The following is a 16,408-nucleotide window of genomic DNA, read 5'->3' on the forward strand; positions in this document are numbered from 1 at the left end:
ATTACCTATTGGGATTAGCAACAGAACCCTGGTGACATTAATGAGGGCCACTCTGGTGGAAGATGGGAGGAACATTTAATTGAAGTTAAGACAATGGAAGCAAGGGCTGGGGGTGTAGCTCAGGGGTTCCGCTGCCTGCCGCGCAAGCACAAGGTCCTGAGTTCAATCCCTGATACTCAAGACAATGGAACTAAAAGACTGAAGACAGCAAGTACAGAAAATACTTTTAAGAAATTCTGTATAAGGTAGAAAGAAATGACAAAGAAGGTGGCAGCAGAAATCCTACAGAGGAATTCTTTTTACATGAGAGAAATAACAGCATCCCTGTATGTAAATGGGAATAATTCAATATATAGGAAGAAATCGGTAATGAAGGAGAGATGAAAATTTCTGGAGGATCTTGAGTAGAAAGAGGAGGCGGCAGAGTCTGTATCAATAGAAGAAATGCACAGTATTAAGAAGTAAATGGCAGAGGGCACAGATGTGTGGGTATGACGGTCTATGAAAGTGTTCTGATGTTCTCAGTTTTCCCATTGAAACAGGAAATTCAATGTGGGGTAGTATTGGAGCTTTGAGGTAACAAATCATGGCATGAAGTTATTTCCTGGGAGAATGAACACTGAATGAGTACAGAAAATAAATGCCCAATAGCGTTAGGCACTCTGCTGAGGCTCATGGCCTGGGAATTCCCAGTGAGATTAGTCACATGGCATTTCACAAGCAACACTCAGCTGTGCAGAAGCTGACACGGCACAGGCGGGTGACTGGGTTTAACCATGGTTTCGAGTTTGAGAAGAATATGGGAACTGAGGTTTGTGATAGAAATAATCATTATGATTGATTATGGACATTAAACTGGCTAAGGGGGAAGAGAGAACATTAGAGGAATGAAAAGAAAAAAGGCATAGGGTCAAAAGATGAGAGCTGCAGAGGAAGAGAGAAATTGTTGGACTTAAGATAGGGTATTAGAAAAACAGAAGATAATGGTTAGAGAACATAATGTATGAAATTGATATTATGAAGGCCCTAGCCACTGGCACAACAAGACATAGGGTGTGGTCATACTTGGGAAAGGATGGAAGACAAGATGACAAAAGTAAAGTTTCTTGAATTGCCAGGCCAACGAAATAAATGAAGAATAAGTATACATAAACTTCAGGTTTCTTACATTTTATAAAATAAAATTATGCATCATTAAAATTAGGGATTATGACTAAATGATAATCCAATATGAAAGCATCTATCAAAAATCTTCCAATAAAAAGAAAACAAAAATCATTTTAATAAAAATCAGGACAAGGCTGAGCTATTGTGAAACAAGTCCTCATCTTGTGAAGGCTTTCTCAGAAGTTATCCGAGATATTTAAGTCACTATGATGCCTCAGGTAACTCCTTTTCTTAAGTAGCACAAAAATAATCATTCATGTATGTTGATCTCTCTGTTCCAAGACATGAAGTTATAATCTATCACATACCCATAAGGAGCAGTGGAGGTTTATGCTAATGACACACAATGCAAATCCCACATAAATTGGGAGATGTTTTAAAAGTAGAATCTTGATGAATATGCTCTTTATAGTTTTTTAGTAAATTCTTTTACAATTCACAAATCAGATTCATTCTATTGAAGAACTATATTTACAAAATATAAATAATTCTAAGTACTATCTCTATTACAATGAGATATGATCAGAATGAAAACGAGAACACAAACCTGAGTCCTTTTTATAAACAGGAAAACATACTGGGGAAGGTATTCTGCAACTGCAGAATACAGGGGTTATTTTGAAATATCTTACATACATCTGCACCTTGCTCTTTGGGAGTTCACAAGGAATGAAAGTTGTTTAATTACAGAAACATGTATATAGATCTTTAAATTACTAAAATACAAGTTTTAATTTCTTTTTTTTTTGTACCAGGGATTGAACTCGGGACTTTGCGCTTGTGAAGCAGGTGCTGAAACCACTGAGCTAAATCCACAGCCCACAAGTTTTACTTTCTTATTTAAATTTACTCTGAGAAATTACAAGTTACTTAAAGTGAGCTGTACTTAACATCAACCCTTAACATGAATTAGCATTCATTAATGTAAATTAATTAGAAGCTTCTGAATATAAATTTTCTGTAACTACATAAGCTATGTATATTTCTATAATTATATAAACTGTAAGAGTAGCTTAGACCTTTTTGGTCAATGTTCAAGTAGTTCACCTAAGAAACAAAACCTAGAACTTTAAGGTTCTATTGTAGATTAGGCTCCTAGATCAGGGTCCTGGATCCTAGAACATGTGTATTAATTCTTTCTCACACCCAAATTAACAAAGTAAAATGTCAAGGAAAAGGTGACTATGATTCTACATAAATGGTATCTTCTTCTTTTCTAATAGCAAAATGTAAATTTAAAGTAGTTTCTCTAAAGCACAATATTGTGTCACGTGCAGGCTCCAGTCTTACTGTGTTTTTGTCCATTTTGCTTACAGGGTTTATTTTTATACTTTACACATACAAAGGTAAAAATGATTTGTTCCTTAAGCATTCTGGGGGGTAATAAAGAGGATACTTTAAATTAAATATAGCTGGGTCTTATACTAGATGGCCCTCTTCTTTTTCTGTCATGCTGCTGGCCTGACAAGGCACAGGACATGATCACGGTTGAGGAAGAATGGAAGACAAGATGACTAAAACATGACTAAAAATAACTAAAGAAATCATGCTTTTCTAACCCTAGCGTACTTCACACAGTTTCATGTGAAATGTAGCTCTATTACCAATTAAGGTTCACAACTGTTGTCGACATGTTTCGGAGAAGGTGGAATCATAAATCAATAATGACTTGTATCTTCTATCCATCAGTTGGTTTTAATTCTATAGAAAGTCAATCTAGATATTTTTCACATGATAGTATCAGACACGTAACAGTAAGTTACATGTAACTAGTTATCCTATACAAATTCTAAAATTTGGTATTTTTTTTACCAGCACATATAAACCTGTTTGTAACAGCAAGCATATTTAAGAGAGACATGAAATAGTGTTTATTGGTAGAACAGAATAGAATTTATTCCTAGCTCAAACAGAATAGAAATACACAACTTAGGGCTGGGGATTGAGCTCGGTGGTTCCGCGGCTTGCCTTGCAAGCGCAGGGTCCCGAGTTTGATCCCTGGTACCAAACAGAAAAAAAAAAAAGAACTATACAACTTATTGCTTATTAACTTAAGTATATCTCAAAATTACGAATAAATTAAAATAACTGGGAATCTTACAGTTTTTGGTACACTGAAAACCGAACTGACAGCTGCATGGCATCAGTTTACCTTACTGCCAATGATAGCTCGCACTTCGTCGTCTGGGGATGTGGGCGTCCCCGATATGTCTGGGTTACTGTTACTCAGGCTCCGCGAACGGCTCAGGTTAAGGCTTGCAGGTCGCACAGCGGACCTAGCCATTGTGGCATAATGTACAGATCCTCCCAAGCCCCCAGGACCTGGAGATGCACATAAAATGGAACATCATTAAAGAAAGAAAACAAGTGAGAAATGGACCTGAAAAACCCACTACCACTTTACAAGATTTCACAAAGATCATGAACTGCATTTGTTTCTAAATAAAAAATACTATAAATTTTTAAAAATATCAACAGAAATCAAAACACTCCAGAACTATTAATAGTTACACATGATATTCTTTTTTATTGTGCAGTAAATGAACCTAGACTGTCACACTGAGCTACATCCCCAGGTGGTTTCAAAATTGCAATTCTCCTGCCTCAGTCTCCTCGAATGCCAGAATTATAGATGCAGACATTCTATATTATAGAAGTTGATGAAACCTTATGTTAGAAATAAAATTATTATTTTCAATGTTTCTCTATTACATATTAATTCTATAACAAAATTAACAGGAAACACATACCCACTACCTTCACTTTGGTATAGTTATATCAAAGACCCCAAATGCTCCAGCTGATGCCTCTTCCTTTCCTCAAACTTCCTGCTCTGCCCCTTGATACACAGTTACCACAGGGATAGGCAGGTTACCAATATCTCTTCAACCAGATCGTCTTTACTTGTTTTGGGTGTTAAATTTATTTATTTATTTATTTTTATTAAATTCTTTTATTGGTACATTGTAGGTATATAACACAATTACATTTCTCATTGGGAATTGTACCTTTACATAATGCATCTTGGTTCTTATTTTTTCCCCATTCCTAGCCCTCCCTTCACCCCCTCCACCCTTCCCTATTTACAAAGACTTTATTTCCATTTTTTCCTTTTCTCATCATTTTTCCTTTCCCTTCTTTCCTTTCCCCTGCCCCTCCCACTAACCCTACCCCTTTGGACCTTTTCTTCCTATATATTTGTTTTATTTAATATAGTCATTCGTTTTATAGGTGTATTTGTTTTATATGTGATCCATAACAAAATGTGAATGATATATGTGTGTATATGAATTATAACAAAATGGCATTCTTAGTATATGTATATATACCAAAGTAAAGATAATTCTAGGAGTCTCAATTATATAAAAAAGCAAAGAAGTCCCTTTCATCTGACTGAAGTCAAGCCTGACATCATCTCTCAACCATGTTCTATAAATATAAAAGTATCTAGCAGTTATAACCACAACTTCTCTGAATTTTTCTTATTTACAGAAATCTTCCTGAATGTTCTATTTGCAAATGATACATACCTGTCAACTAATTAATGTGTATAATCTCTGAGGTCAGGACATAAAAAACCTGATTCATGAAATGAAGGTAAATGGATGAGCAATGTAGATACTACATTATCAAACATTCAGACCCGCAAGTCTCAGTTTAAAACACAAGACAGGATATAATAAACCAGAATAAAAGAGCCAATTACTTTTCTTTTTTGTAAAGGAGTAAAAAAGTACTAGGCCTACCATAGCCCCCTGCAGGGGGTTTCAATCTCCCACTCAGTGCTGTGGTGCAAGGTTGAAAGAAAAACTCAAAGACACAATTAAAGAGACAGAGAAATGGGGTGCCAGGACGGCCAGCACTGAGTAACTAGCAAAGACCTTGGTCCATCCAAGCTGCTATTTATTGATGACACCGTGGTCAGACTGGGTTAAAGGGGCCACAGAGGGGACATCCAGTTGCTATGGACATGTTGCTGAGGTAGGCAAGGCTTGTAAAGGAAAAGAGAAAGCATTCTTCAATTAGGAACAGAACAGACAAAATATGGGGTGTAGTTAGCAAATAACCTTGTCTTTCTAGTTAAGAAGGTTTTAATTGTGAGAAGGGAATTTGGGTAAGAGTCACTCTGACCTCGGCACGGCAAGTAAGCTTTGGTTGGACATGCTTCTCAAAACAAGCCAATTGTGGGGTTAACTGCTCACAGCCTCCTTTGGGCATGATCAATAAGATGGTCCCCCACATAGGCCAAAATGTCTAGTCGGATTAGCAGTATGCCTGCTCTTCATAACTGATTATTCATCAGCCCTATCGCGCCTAACACTGCCAATATCTAGAAAAGGGTACATACCCTCGCCACTGATGATAAAAGATGGAAAGTATGCACAAATGATCACTAAACAACTGAAGGACTGTTCAAGCAAAGATATCCCCACGACCATCACGGCTGTGGCCAGTGGCAGACAGGACAGGTGACTACTCTGAGTGCCAATGCTCTGAGCTTTTCTAGAGAACAGTCTCTTATACAGTATTACTATAGGTTTTATAGGGTTATTAGGGAACTACTGATGCCCAAAACCATTCTGAGTGACAAACAAGATTCTATTTACCTTAATAAGGAATGGTAAATGCTTGTGGAAGCATAAGAAGTTATTTTCAAGGTTCATTTCCAAGAATTAATTTAACTAACACCTCTAATTCAAATTGAAGAAAGCTGTATAAATAATGATGCTTTAAAATGAAACATCTCTTTAACTCTTGCACCTGGCACAGTGAATGGTCTTAGTGGGTATTCAACACATGTTTGTTATTGAATGAATGCATCACACCAGGAACTACAGTATTATTATCTCAGTCTCACCATGCAGACTGAATTTACCAAGGATACTTTTACAGTAAAAAGAATCACACACCTGGTGAGGGTGAATTAGGGTAAGTATTTGGTAGGCGAAAAACGTAATAGATATAGGACGCAAGAAGGCTGTTCCTGCCATGCTGGTCATGATTTCCTTCCAAGTTTTTATGAAGTCGATTTATAATTGATGCCATGGCTTCAAAAGATGCTTGACCTAGATTAACTTTTAAGAAGGAAGAAAATGTTTGCTTTAACATTTTTAGTCTCTAAGTTCCACAAAGATCAACGCTTTGTCATCTCTAAATGCTTCAGAAATAGCGACTGTGCACAGCAAGAGTATTGTTTTTAGTGACATCTTGTATTAGCTAAACCAAAAATGCTTCTGTTAAGAAAGTGAGAAAAAACACATTTTAGTAATTTAACATGAAAATTCTATAGTTTGATTAGTTAAAACCAAAAACATTACCCAACAGATAACCATTATATTGGGTATACAAAGCACTATAGAGAAAATAAATCTATCTTGGGTATCCCCTTTGAGAAGCAACTTCTCATTTGCAGACGACTGGAAATCTAAACACACACAATGAGCACATATTACCTTTGTTTAAATTAATTAAAAATATAAACAATAAAAATAATTATCAAAAAATAGATTATCAGAAATAGTAGTATCATGAAAACAGAAATGGTGAATTTGTACAACAATTAGAAGGGAAAACAGATTGAGACTGTTTATAGCACTTTAAACACCAGGATGAGCACCACTTCGGCAGTCATCCAAGTCGGTATATTACAAGAATTTTGCAAATATTGAGGAATTCTGATAGTGCACTGAATAAATGGGTAAACCATACTCAGTTTGAGCAACAGGACCTCAGATTCCTTGATTTATTTGATCAAGACAGGAAATTATAACTAGGTAATGAGCCCAGCTGATTTTCCCTGAAAATGGTATAATAGAATAAAATGGTCACTTGGGAAAGCTTATTATACAGATATACTGAACCACAAGGAGAGAGACAAGACAGAAACCTGCCTGGGCTTTCCCAACCCTACCTATGTTCACAGTTAACTCTCTTCTCTTTTTTCTCACAGCAGCTATTCCAAATCATCAGAATCCATCTCAAAACTCAAGTTCTGCCTCCTCCCTTCTTAGCAAGCCCTTCCTTCTAACAGAAGAAATGCATAAAGCATGAGTTTTCAAATATTTCCTACAAATTCATCAGAAACTGAAACTGCTTTTATGTCCTTTCCAAAAGAAGCGCTGTCTGCATGAGTCCTTTCCCTGTACGAGTGCTCTACCCAGACTCACCCTTGTCACAGATTTGCTCCGTTAACTTAGGCCTTTCTCACTTGCAGCATGTATTTTCCTCCTACCTCTCAGCTGGTTTTCCTCAGCACGTACCCATGTTCACATCTCTCCCATGCTCTACTCAATCCTGCTTTCTTTTCTAACTAAACTGAAACGAGTTCTGCCTCCAGTGAGCTGCACTGTTCTTGTAAATCTCATCCATGGTCTCCACTCCGCAGACAAGAAACACTCAGAGGCTAGTCACTTGGGTCCGAATTTCAGCTCTGCCATACTAGCTGTGTGATATCAGGGGACACTTTTAAACATTATGTCCATTGCTTTGCTCACTGAACAAATGGTCATAGTAATGGCACCTACTACATAGGGGTGTGGCGAGGGTCTCATCTGTGTAGAGCACACAGCACTACACCTGGTACATGTCCAGTGCAATGCAAGTGTTTGCCTTTACTACTATTATTTTACTACACAATCCACAACAAAAACTAACCTTTTTTTTCTGAAAAGCTTTTCCTGCAACTTATAAAGCAGACATCTTTATCATCTTTGAATCCACCTTCTCTTCTGTATTGTACTGTCCTGTCTTTTATCAGGACCTCAGCATTTCTGCATGAAATTCTGTGAGACTCCTAATTTGTCTGCCTCCAGATTTTTTTTTTTTTAGTACCGGGGATTGAACTTGGGTCCTTGCACTTGCAAGGCAGGTGGCGGAACCACTGAGCTAAATCCCCAGCTGCCTCCAGATTTTTTGACTTTCAAATCTCCACATACTGTAGCCATCTTTTTAAAGGCAAATTTGGTCATGTTATTTCCCTAACTAAGACTACACCTTTTAAAGGCCTACTGGTTTCCTACAGAGAAACAGTTCTCATCTACTGAAGTGTGATGGAAGACCCTACTTCATCTCCTGTTGGCTTGTTATCTCTAATTACCAACCCTCCAATTTGCAACTTATTACTTGTAAGTCTTCCTACAAATTCCCAGGTTCACTGATCTGTTTGTGTACTATTCACATGTGGTCTCAGCTCCTTGCAGTAACAGTTACATGCCAGATTCCTAACTGTCATCAAACGCTCAAGAACTTCCTCCACTTGTAAGTCTCGCTACAAAAATTTTTTTAAAAACCTAACGGAACTTATTTTTCTTTGTGCCAAGACTTAACATGAAATTTTAATAAAAGTTTACCTCAAATTTCTTTCCAGCTTAACTTCTTTTTAGTATTTAGGTAAAACTGTTGAGAAGTAGAGAGCTAAACCTTGGAAAAGGGTAGGAATGAGAAACACCTCTCATTCCAGAACAACAAAGAAGAAAAAGAGAATACAGTGATTTTGAGCAAAAGAAGGAAAGAAAAGCTACATTAAATGGAGGAGAGCACCTAAGTGAAAATGCAGACTGTGTTTATTACATGTCCTGTAAACTGTAACATGACTTACCCTTTTACCCATTTTAACTAGTCTGTCAGACTTTAATGTCAGGAATGCACCCTTTCATAGTACCTATCAGCTTCTAGACAAACAAGGTACTTAATAAATATTTAAGTGAAAAGATGAATTAATTTGTTTCTATATTGTGAGTCTATATGACACATTTTATAAAAAGAAAAAGTTATTTTCTGTCATTACAAACAAGGAAATAAAATCTCCAACTCCCAAACCAAACACAGTATTTTCAGATAGCAAATAGAAGAGCATAGTTCTTCTTTAGTTAGTTTCTCTGCAAAAATTAGAAATGCCAAATTATAAACAACATGATTCATTCCCAAGCAAAAGTAAATTACCTATTTGGCCAGCAATGACAGGTGGTCTAACAACTAATAGGATCAGTTTATCAAGCAGGAGATGAAGAAATCGGACCACTGGCTCCAACTGAGATGAATTCAATGCTGAAATGCTGCTCTTCAACTCATTTTCTAAGTTATTTTCCATAATTCGCATGTCCCCAATGCGGACGGGGAACATGTGTTCATCCAGAGCATTGACCAGAGCAAAAAATTTATCAAGACAGGGATCCTAAGACAAAGAATAAACAAAATGCCACTTATAACTACAAAAATTCCCAATCCTAAAGGAATACGGACTACTAATACATTAACTGAAAATACAGTACAAGACATGTGCATATAGTACATGTAGCTATAAACAATTTTCCCATTAACATCTATTCTCACTTGTTAGTGTAAAATAGCCACAACAAATAGTATTGATTACTCATGAAGGATCTTTTCTCTTTAGGTCTGAGTCTGCCTTCCTTGCCGGAGCTCAACAACTGTTGCAGGTACCCTAACCTACCTGGGCCATTTCTTGCCTCTCAGCTCCAAGCCATCATCTCTGTCATGCCTCCGAACACACCTTTAAACTACAGCTCTCCTGGTCAGCAAGCTGGTGTTAGGCTCAGACAGCAGAGGGTACCAGAGGCCATGTGCCGGGCCTGTGACGTTCGGAGACTTCGTCTTCTTTGTTTCCTGGTGGTGCAGCAGATGTGAAAGGTGCGGCTCAGCATGGAGGATGTGAGTGGCGGTGTTTGCCAGCCACAGAAGGGGTGGTTGTCTGACGTCCCTGGCCAGGACTGCCCACCACAGCAGGGGAAGAGCACTGTCCTCTCCACGGAGCTCTGCTTGTCAGCCGTCAAGGTCCTCCTCCAGCTCCTACGCTCCTTTCTGGAGTCTCTCTGTAACTGATCTCTGCTGGCACCACAGAATCCTTTTACCCATTTAGCAGTGATCACCTTTAACCCAGTTAACTTCCTATGGTTTCATTTTGGGGGGGTTTTTGGGTTTCGTGTGTGTGTACGGTGTTGGGGATCTAACCCAGGGCCTCTCACATGCTATGATACAAGCACTCTTGTCACTGAGCTATGCCCCTAGTTCCAGTTAACAATTCATAACCTTAAATTTTCTCCATTCAAATTACTGGTAGATTTGCTTCCGGATTGTTATTATGTAACTTCCTTCTGTGCCGCCAACAGAACTAGTGTTGCTTCTGGCAGTGCTATGCCAGGTCCCAAGCTCCTTTATACTTAGAAATGGCCATGCGCTACAGAGCTCTGACCAAGGAGATAGGAACAAAAGTCTGCTGGAACTTGGGAGGTTTTCCTTTACTTAGCAATGGAGACAAACTTTAAGAAAAAGGAGCAATGCTGCACAGCTTCACATTTAAACTTCTCATGCTGTTCTATATGTATTATTCAAATGAATAAAATTTCACTGAGCTCTATATAGTAAATATATATTTAAAAGAGTTTAAAAAAGTACAAAACATCATAAGAAACATTTGCATTCAGCTGGTACTCAATTCGGTCAGTCAGTTGGTTGGTTCTTTCTTTCTTCTTTTTTCTTTCTTTTTCGGTGGTGCTGCGATTGAGCCCAGGGCCTTCACATTGGGCTACACACCCATTCCTTTTCTTACTTTGAGACAGGGTCTCACTAGGTCTGTGCGTTCCCCAGGCTGGGCTCAAACTTGCAAACCTCTCGCCTCAGTCCTTCAGAGTGCTGGGACTACAGGTGTGCAATTGACCCTTTTTTTGTTTTGTTCTGGTACCGAGGAACAAACTCTGGACCTTGCACTTGCAAGGCAGGCGGCTGGCACCACTGACCTAAATCCCCAGCCCTTGCAATTGACCCTTTTAAACAAGTTTTAAAACACAACCAATTTGTTTAACGTTGTAATATATTAAGTATATTTCAAAACGTTACAAGAAAAGTATAAAACATTGTAAGAAATGTTTATTATTTTCAATTGGTCCTTTTAAAGAGATTACTAGTCTCTAATGAGTCTGTTTTACTTAGTTGAAAAATTATAAACTTTTGAACTGTAGTCATCAGGACTGGAATGGCAGAATGTAACACACTTGCACTTCCTTTTCCCCCATATCACACAGATTCTGAATCAGCTATGTAACTTATTTTGCCCCAAATCCTTCTTTGTAACATAAGACAACACATGAATTTCCCTCCATAAAAAAGTTCAGTAGGAAAAGTTAAATGGACTGACAACTCTAAAAAGAGAAAACTATCAATGATTATAGGAACAGATAAAAATAAGCATAATAGTGTACTTGCATATTTAAAAAATGGAATGTGATATTAAGAATTCACCTATTAAAAGAACTGTGTTAAGGACAACAAAAATGGCAATCTTCATCAACAGAATGGTAAGGAACACAGGAAGTACAGAACAGACCCATAACATCAGAAAGCAAAGCCTCCACTTGAGTCCTCCTGTCACCGGTCTACATGTTCACTGCTAAGCAAAACTTATGATCATCAATGTCTTTCCAAACACAGTAGAAAGGTTCCATGTTTTATTTTCTCCCACCTCACTGTGCAGAAAGAGCTAACCCAGTAGGTAGAAGACTGCTGGCCTTTGTAAGGCCTGCTTACAAAGTTGGCTTCCAGCTTTAATGTCAGGCCAGCCTCCACTAATAAGGGACAGCTCCCACACCTGAACCAGCTGTGCAAACGACACGTTTATGCTGAACACTGGCCTTCCCTCAGGGAGATTTGAATCTTGGGACACGTTAGGAGAAAGTGCCTGTATGACAAGCTTCAGATAAAACCCTGGGAACTGTATCTCTGCTGAGCTTCCCGGGCAGAGGACATGTCATACGTGCTGTTTCGACCTATACTGTGTGACCCACTAGAAGCAGACTCTTGGAAGCTTATGCCTCGTTTCCTTTGGACTTCACTGATGCGCCTTTCCTTCTGTTGACCCTGCTGTCCATGTCTTCACTAAAATAAACTACTTGCCTGAAAGTCCTCTGAGCAAACTGCTGAACTCAAGAGGGCTTTGGGAAACACTCCACAAGACCCTTTTCTTTATAGGCTGGGGAACCCTGAATTCCACCTCAACGACTGGCCTCTTCTCACTCTACATTTCCCTTGAAATATCACACAAGCCAATTTAATTGCAGCTATTACATTTATTCTGTTACCTCCAATCTCAAACTCCAAACTCATTACAACTGCACTAGGACATCTCTACCTGGAGTGCACATCAGAAACAACAGGTTAAAAAATGAGCTCCTGGAGCTCCCTTCCTGCTCTCCCTCAGGACGCACCCAAGATGACTTCTCCTAGGTTTGCAGTTAAGGTTAGAAATTACCACCTGCTTGGACTCTGAACTCTGACACTCAAGGTCCTTCATAATTGGTTCCCAATCTGTCCTTCTCCCCTACTCCCTTTCAACTGTGCTCCCACCAGATTACCTGCCAGTCCTCAGACACAGATGACTGGCACTCTGCTCTGCTCGCCACCTGATTGGATGAGCTGCCCGCCCTACCCTCCTCTGTGTGCCAAGGGCCCACTTAGCAATGTGACATCTCAGTCCTAGCAGAACAACGTCTTCCCTTGTAGTTGGTTTATCCAGTGCAGTCAATGTGTCCAACATGGTACTAAGCTGATTGTTTATAATTACTTTTCACTTTCCCCAAGGCTCTTTCCCTGACCAAGAACATCCCTAATCTCACGGAGCTTATACAGGGGAAAACATAATAAACAAAGGTGTGCACAGCACACACAGGGTGTGAGAGCACAAGTGCACAGACACACACATGGGCACACATACATCAGTACAAGTGTGGGGCCAGCCACCAGGGTGAGCGGGCTCCTATGCATGAATGAGTTACCAAGAAGCTAACTTTCTCAGGTGAGAAGACCCTCTACAGAAAGAGAAGTAAAATGAAAACCAAGAGGAAAGGCCTTCTAGCCAGAGAAAAACTAAGAATAACATCTCCGAGAACTTGGCATATTCCAGAAGTAGAATGAAGAATTTGGAGCAGATGATTCCTAAAAACTCTTATTTGAAATATCAGAGTCTATAAGAAATAAAATTTGAGTTGGATGATAGTCTTAAAACTAACTGTTCTGCCATGTACCAGAAACTTAGAAACACGTTATTGTGGTTTGTGTCTAGACATCCTTCCAAAGCCTCATGCGGTCGTAGGTGGGGCTTTTTTAGAGGTGGCTGGATCTAGAGTGTGTGATGCTGGGATTAAGGGTGTGTGGTTACTAAATCAGTCCACTGATTAGTTTGGCACCACCCTAAACCTGGCAGCCTAGATAGAGTATAAAAGGAGCAGAAAAAAGCTGGTAAGGCCCCTCACCCGCCCACCTGCCCTCGCCTGCCTGCTCGCTGTGGACGGTCTCTCCTGTACCCTCCCTCTCTGTCAGGCCACCCTGCCTTGGAGCTGGCCGACTATGGACAGAAACCTCTACTGTGATCCAAGTAAACCTCTTCTCCTTTAACTTTGGGAGCCCGGTATTTTTGTCTCAACAAGGAGAAAAGTAACCTGAATTACTTTTTGTCATTTAATTGTTAAAAATGAAATCAGTGACATTTTATAAAGCAAAATATTTGCTTATGGTGACTGTTAATGACATTTTGTGTACTCCTTTAAAAACACAACTGATAAATCTATATGCTTTTAACTGACATATATTCCTGTAAATCTGAAGGAGACAAGAAAACTGACATAAACAAGATAATGTGTTCAATTCATTCAAGTAAAACCTGATCATAAAAATTATTAAAACTTACTTGTGTATGGATAGATGAAACAGTAACAACTTCAACATTAAATACACCTTTGTGATTATCTACCCACTTCATGCCAGGTAGAGGAACCTGTAAGATAGTAAATACAATGATCTCAGATGTTTAAGTAAATTATGAATTCAGGAAACAAAACACTAGAGTACCTCAAGGAGAAAAAAATTCTATGGAGATGCATTTTTAATTATTGTAAATAAATTTTAAAATTTCATTTTATTACATAATAATTTCTACAAAAGAATTAAAAGACTCAAGAAGCAAAATGAAAACACCCCAAATTTCTATTTTCAGAGACATAACCCCTTTTATTCATTCTAATGCTTCCTCTATACACATTATCCTATATTCTCTTAGTTAATATCAAACATACTATTTTGAAACCTATTTTTCACATATTATATATTGTGAATTTCATTTCATGTCGATAAATTCACATACCCAACACCATTTTAAAGTTTATAATATTCCATTTATTTATTTTAAACATTCCTAGTTGTTTTCAGTGGGCTTTAAAACCCACTGAAACCCTGCTGTTCTAAGGGTTAGAAAACCATTTGTGTTCCTGATGTAAAATACTAAAATGTCAATTAAAACGATCTCATAAAAATCTTTTTTAAAAGCAATACCTAAATTCTCTCCATTCTTCCTACTAAATACAGCTAAAAACTCTAGAACATGATATTTAAAATGAACACAGAAACTGAAAAAGCTAGGCCCTCAGGATGCAAGGAACAACATGGCAGTACTTCCTAGGTTTTATTTCTGCTCTGCATATCCAGGACTGGGTGCTAGAGACAACTAGCAATCCAGAAACACCAGCAGAGGCAGGCAGATAAAGCCCCAAGCAAAGGCTGCTCTTAGTCAAAGCCAACACCCTCCACCAGTCCTAGGGGGACAAGCATGCCACACCCCACCACTGATGCGAAGCCTAAGCTGCCACCTTGTTCCGGACAACAGGGGTGCCCTCCTCCCAATCCAACCTGGACATTGCGGAGGCACTGAGATAGAAGTCCAACCCCTTCTGGTGATAACCAGCCCCCCACCAACTATGGAGGTCAAGCAGGGAGCAGTGCAAAGGTATCCAGGAAAGTCGGTAGAGATCCAGTGGGAAGCCTGGAATTCCACCTCACCCGACAAAGAGCCAGCCACCCACTCACCCCAGGGAGTGAAAGCAGACAGAGCGGACAATGAGGACCTTCGACTGGCCCTCAATGCAGCATCTCCCTTCCCCACTGCTAAATCAGAATACTTAAAAAAGATTTAGACAGTGGTGCTGTCACCTGCCTCGCAAGTGCAAGGTCCCGAATTTGATCCCCAATACCAAAAAAAAAGACTTAGTCTCATAACATAACACCCAATGGCCAGGACATAATCAAAAACCATGTGTCAGACAAAGGCCAGGAAACTCTCAACTTCAATGAGAAAAGACAATCATCAGACACCAATACTAAGGTCCAATAATAAGATGACACAGATGTTGGAGAGGTCTGAACCTAAGCATATACACGGCCGCACCCCTCCCTCGGAGCACTAGGGATTGAACTCAAGGCCTTTACACTAAGCTGCACCCCAGCCCTTTTCTTCTCCTTAGCTTGAGACAAGGTTTCACTAAGCCAATGACTCACCCAGGCTGGGCTCACGCTTGTGACTCTCCTGCCTCAGCTTCCCAGACTGCTGGGATCACAGCATACATTGCTTTTTAATGTCAGCATCAAGTATACAAGTTTTAACTCAATTGAGTGGTTTATTTCATGTATCCGTCAATCATACTATGCTATATGTCTATAATCAAATGCAAATGATGGCCCTTTTTAAATATGAGCATATTTAGCATAGTAGCTAAAAAGAAAACCTCTAGCTTATCTTTAGAAAATTGGCTTTGTATATGCAAACCAATTAAGTAAAAACAAATCCAAGAACGTACTTTGTTTTCACTTACATGTTCAATTTTAAAAAGATACTAAAAATTGAAATGTATTTCTCGTCCTTCAGTCTTTTTTTTTCTTTTATTGGTACATTTTAGGTGTACAATATAATGACATTCATCATTGGAAATTTGCATCTTTACATAATCTCTTGGTTCTTATTTTTCCCCCTTCCCCTGCCCTCCCTTCACCCCCTCCATCCCTCCCTATTTACATAGACTTTGTTTCCATTTTTTCATTTTCTCATATGAATTCCATTCCTTTCCTTTCCCCTTCCCCTCCCACTTCCCCTTCCCCTTTGCCCCTTTTCTTCCTATTTCTCATTATCTATTATACCTTTTAGTCCTTATTTACACCTTCAGTTTCTCACACTAGAGAAACTATTTGGTATTTACACTTGTGTCCTATTTACTTCACTTAAGAGTATCGCCTCAATGTGCATCCATTTAGCTATACATGTCTTTAATTTCTCATTTTTATGGCTGAGTAGTACTCCATTTTATTAAAAAACCACATTTTCTTGATCCAGTCTCCAGCTGATGGGCATCTGGGCTGTTTCCAAGTTTTAGCTATTACAAACTGCTATGAACATGGGTGCACATAT

The 16,408-nt window shown here is 38.9% G+C and overlaps 1 protein-coding gene across 17 annotated transcripts in view; it reads right to left on the bottom strand.

Annotated features, from left to right (window-relative positions):
* Dock7 (dedicator of cytokinesis 7) overlaps window positions 1-16,408 on the bottom strand; it is a 198,422-nt gene that overhangs the window by 82,308 nt on the left and 99,706 nt on the right. For all 17 annotated transcript variants that reach the window (XR_015451897.1, XR_015451898.1, XM_021255643.2 and 14 more), the window contains exons 19-22: window positions 13,865-13,951; window positions 9,109-9,340; window positions 6,078-6,242; window positions 3,320-3,489 (exon numbers count right to left, since the gene is read on the bottom strand). Coding sequence is in view for 15 of the 17 variants with exons in the window: in XM_021255643.2 (XP_021111302.1) it covers window positions 3,320-3,489; window positions 6,078-6,242; window positions 9,109-9,340; window positions 13,865-13,951 (654 nt within the window). In the remaining 2 variants the exon portion in view is untranslated. The remainder of the gene's footprint in view (window positions 1-3,319; window positions 3,490-6,077; window positions 6,243-9,108; window positions 9,341-13,864; window positions 13,952-16,408) is intronic.

The sequence above is a fragment of the Heterocephalus glaber genome, unplaced genomic scaffold, assembly GCF_053883595.1.
Source record: "Heterocephalus glaber isolate CG9 unplaced genomic scaffold, H.glaber_assembly_v1.0 deba00001442, whole genome shotgun sequence".
Lineage (NCBI taxonomy): Eukaryota > Metazoa > Chordata > Mammalia > Rodentia > Bathyergidae > Heterocephalus > Heterocephalus glaber.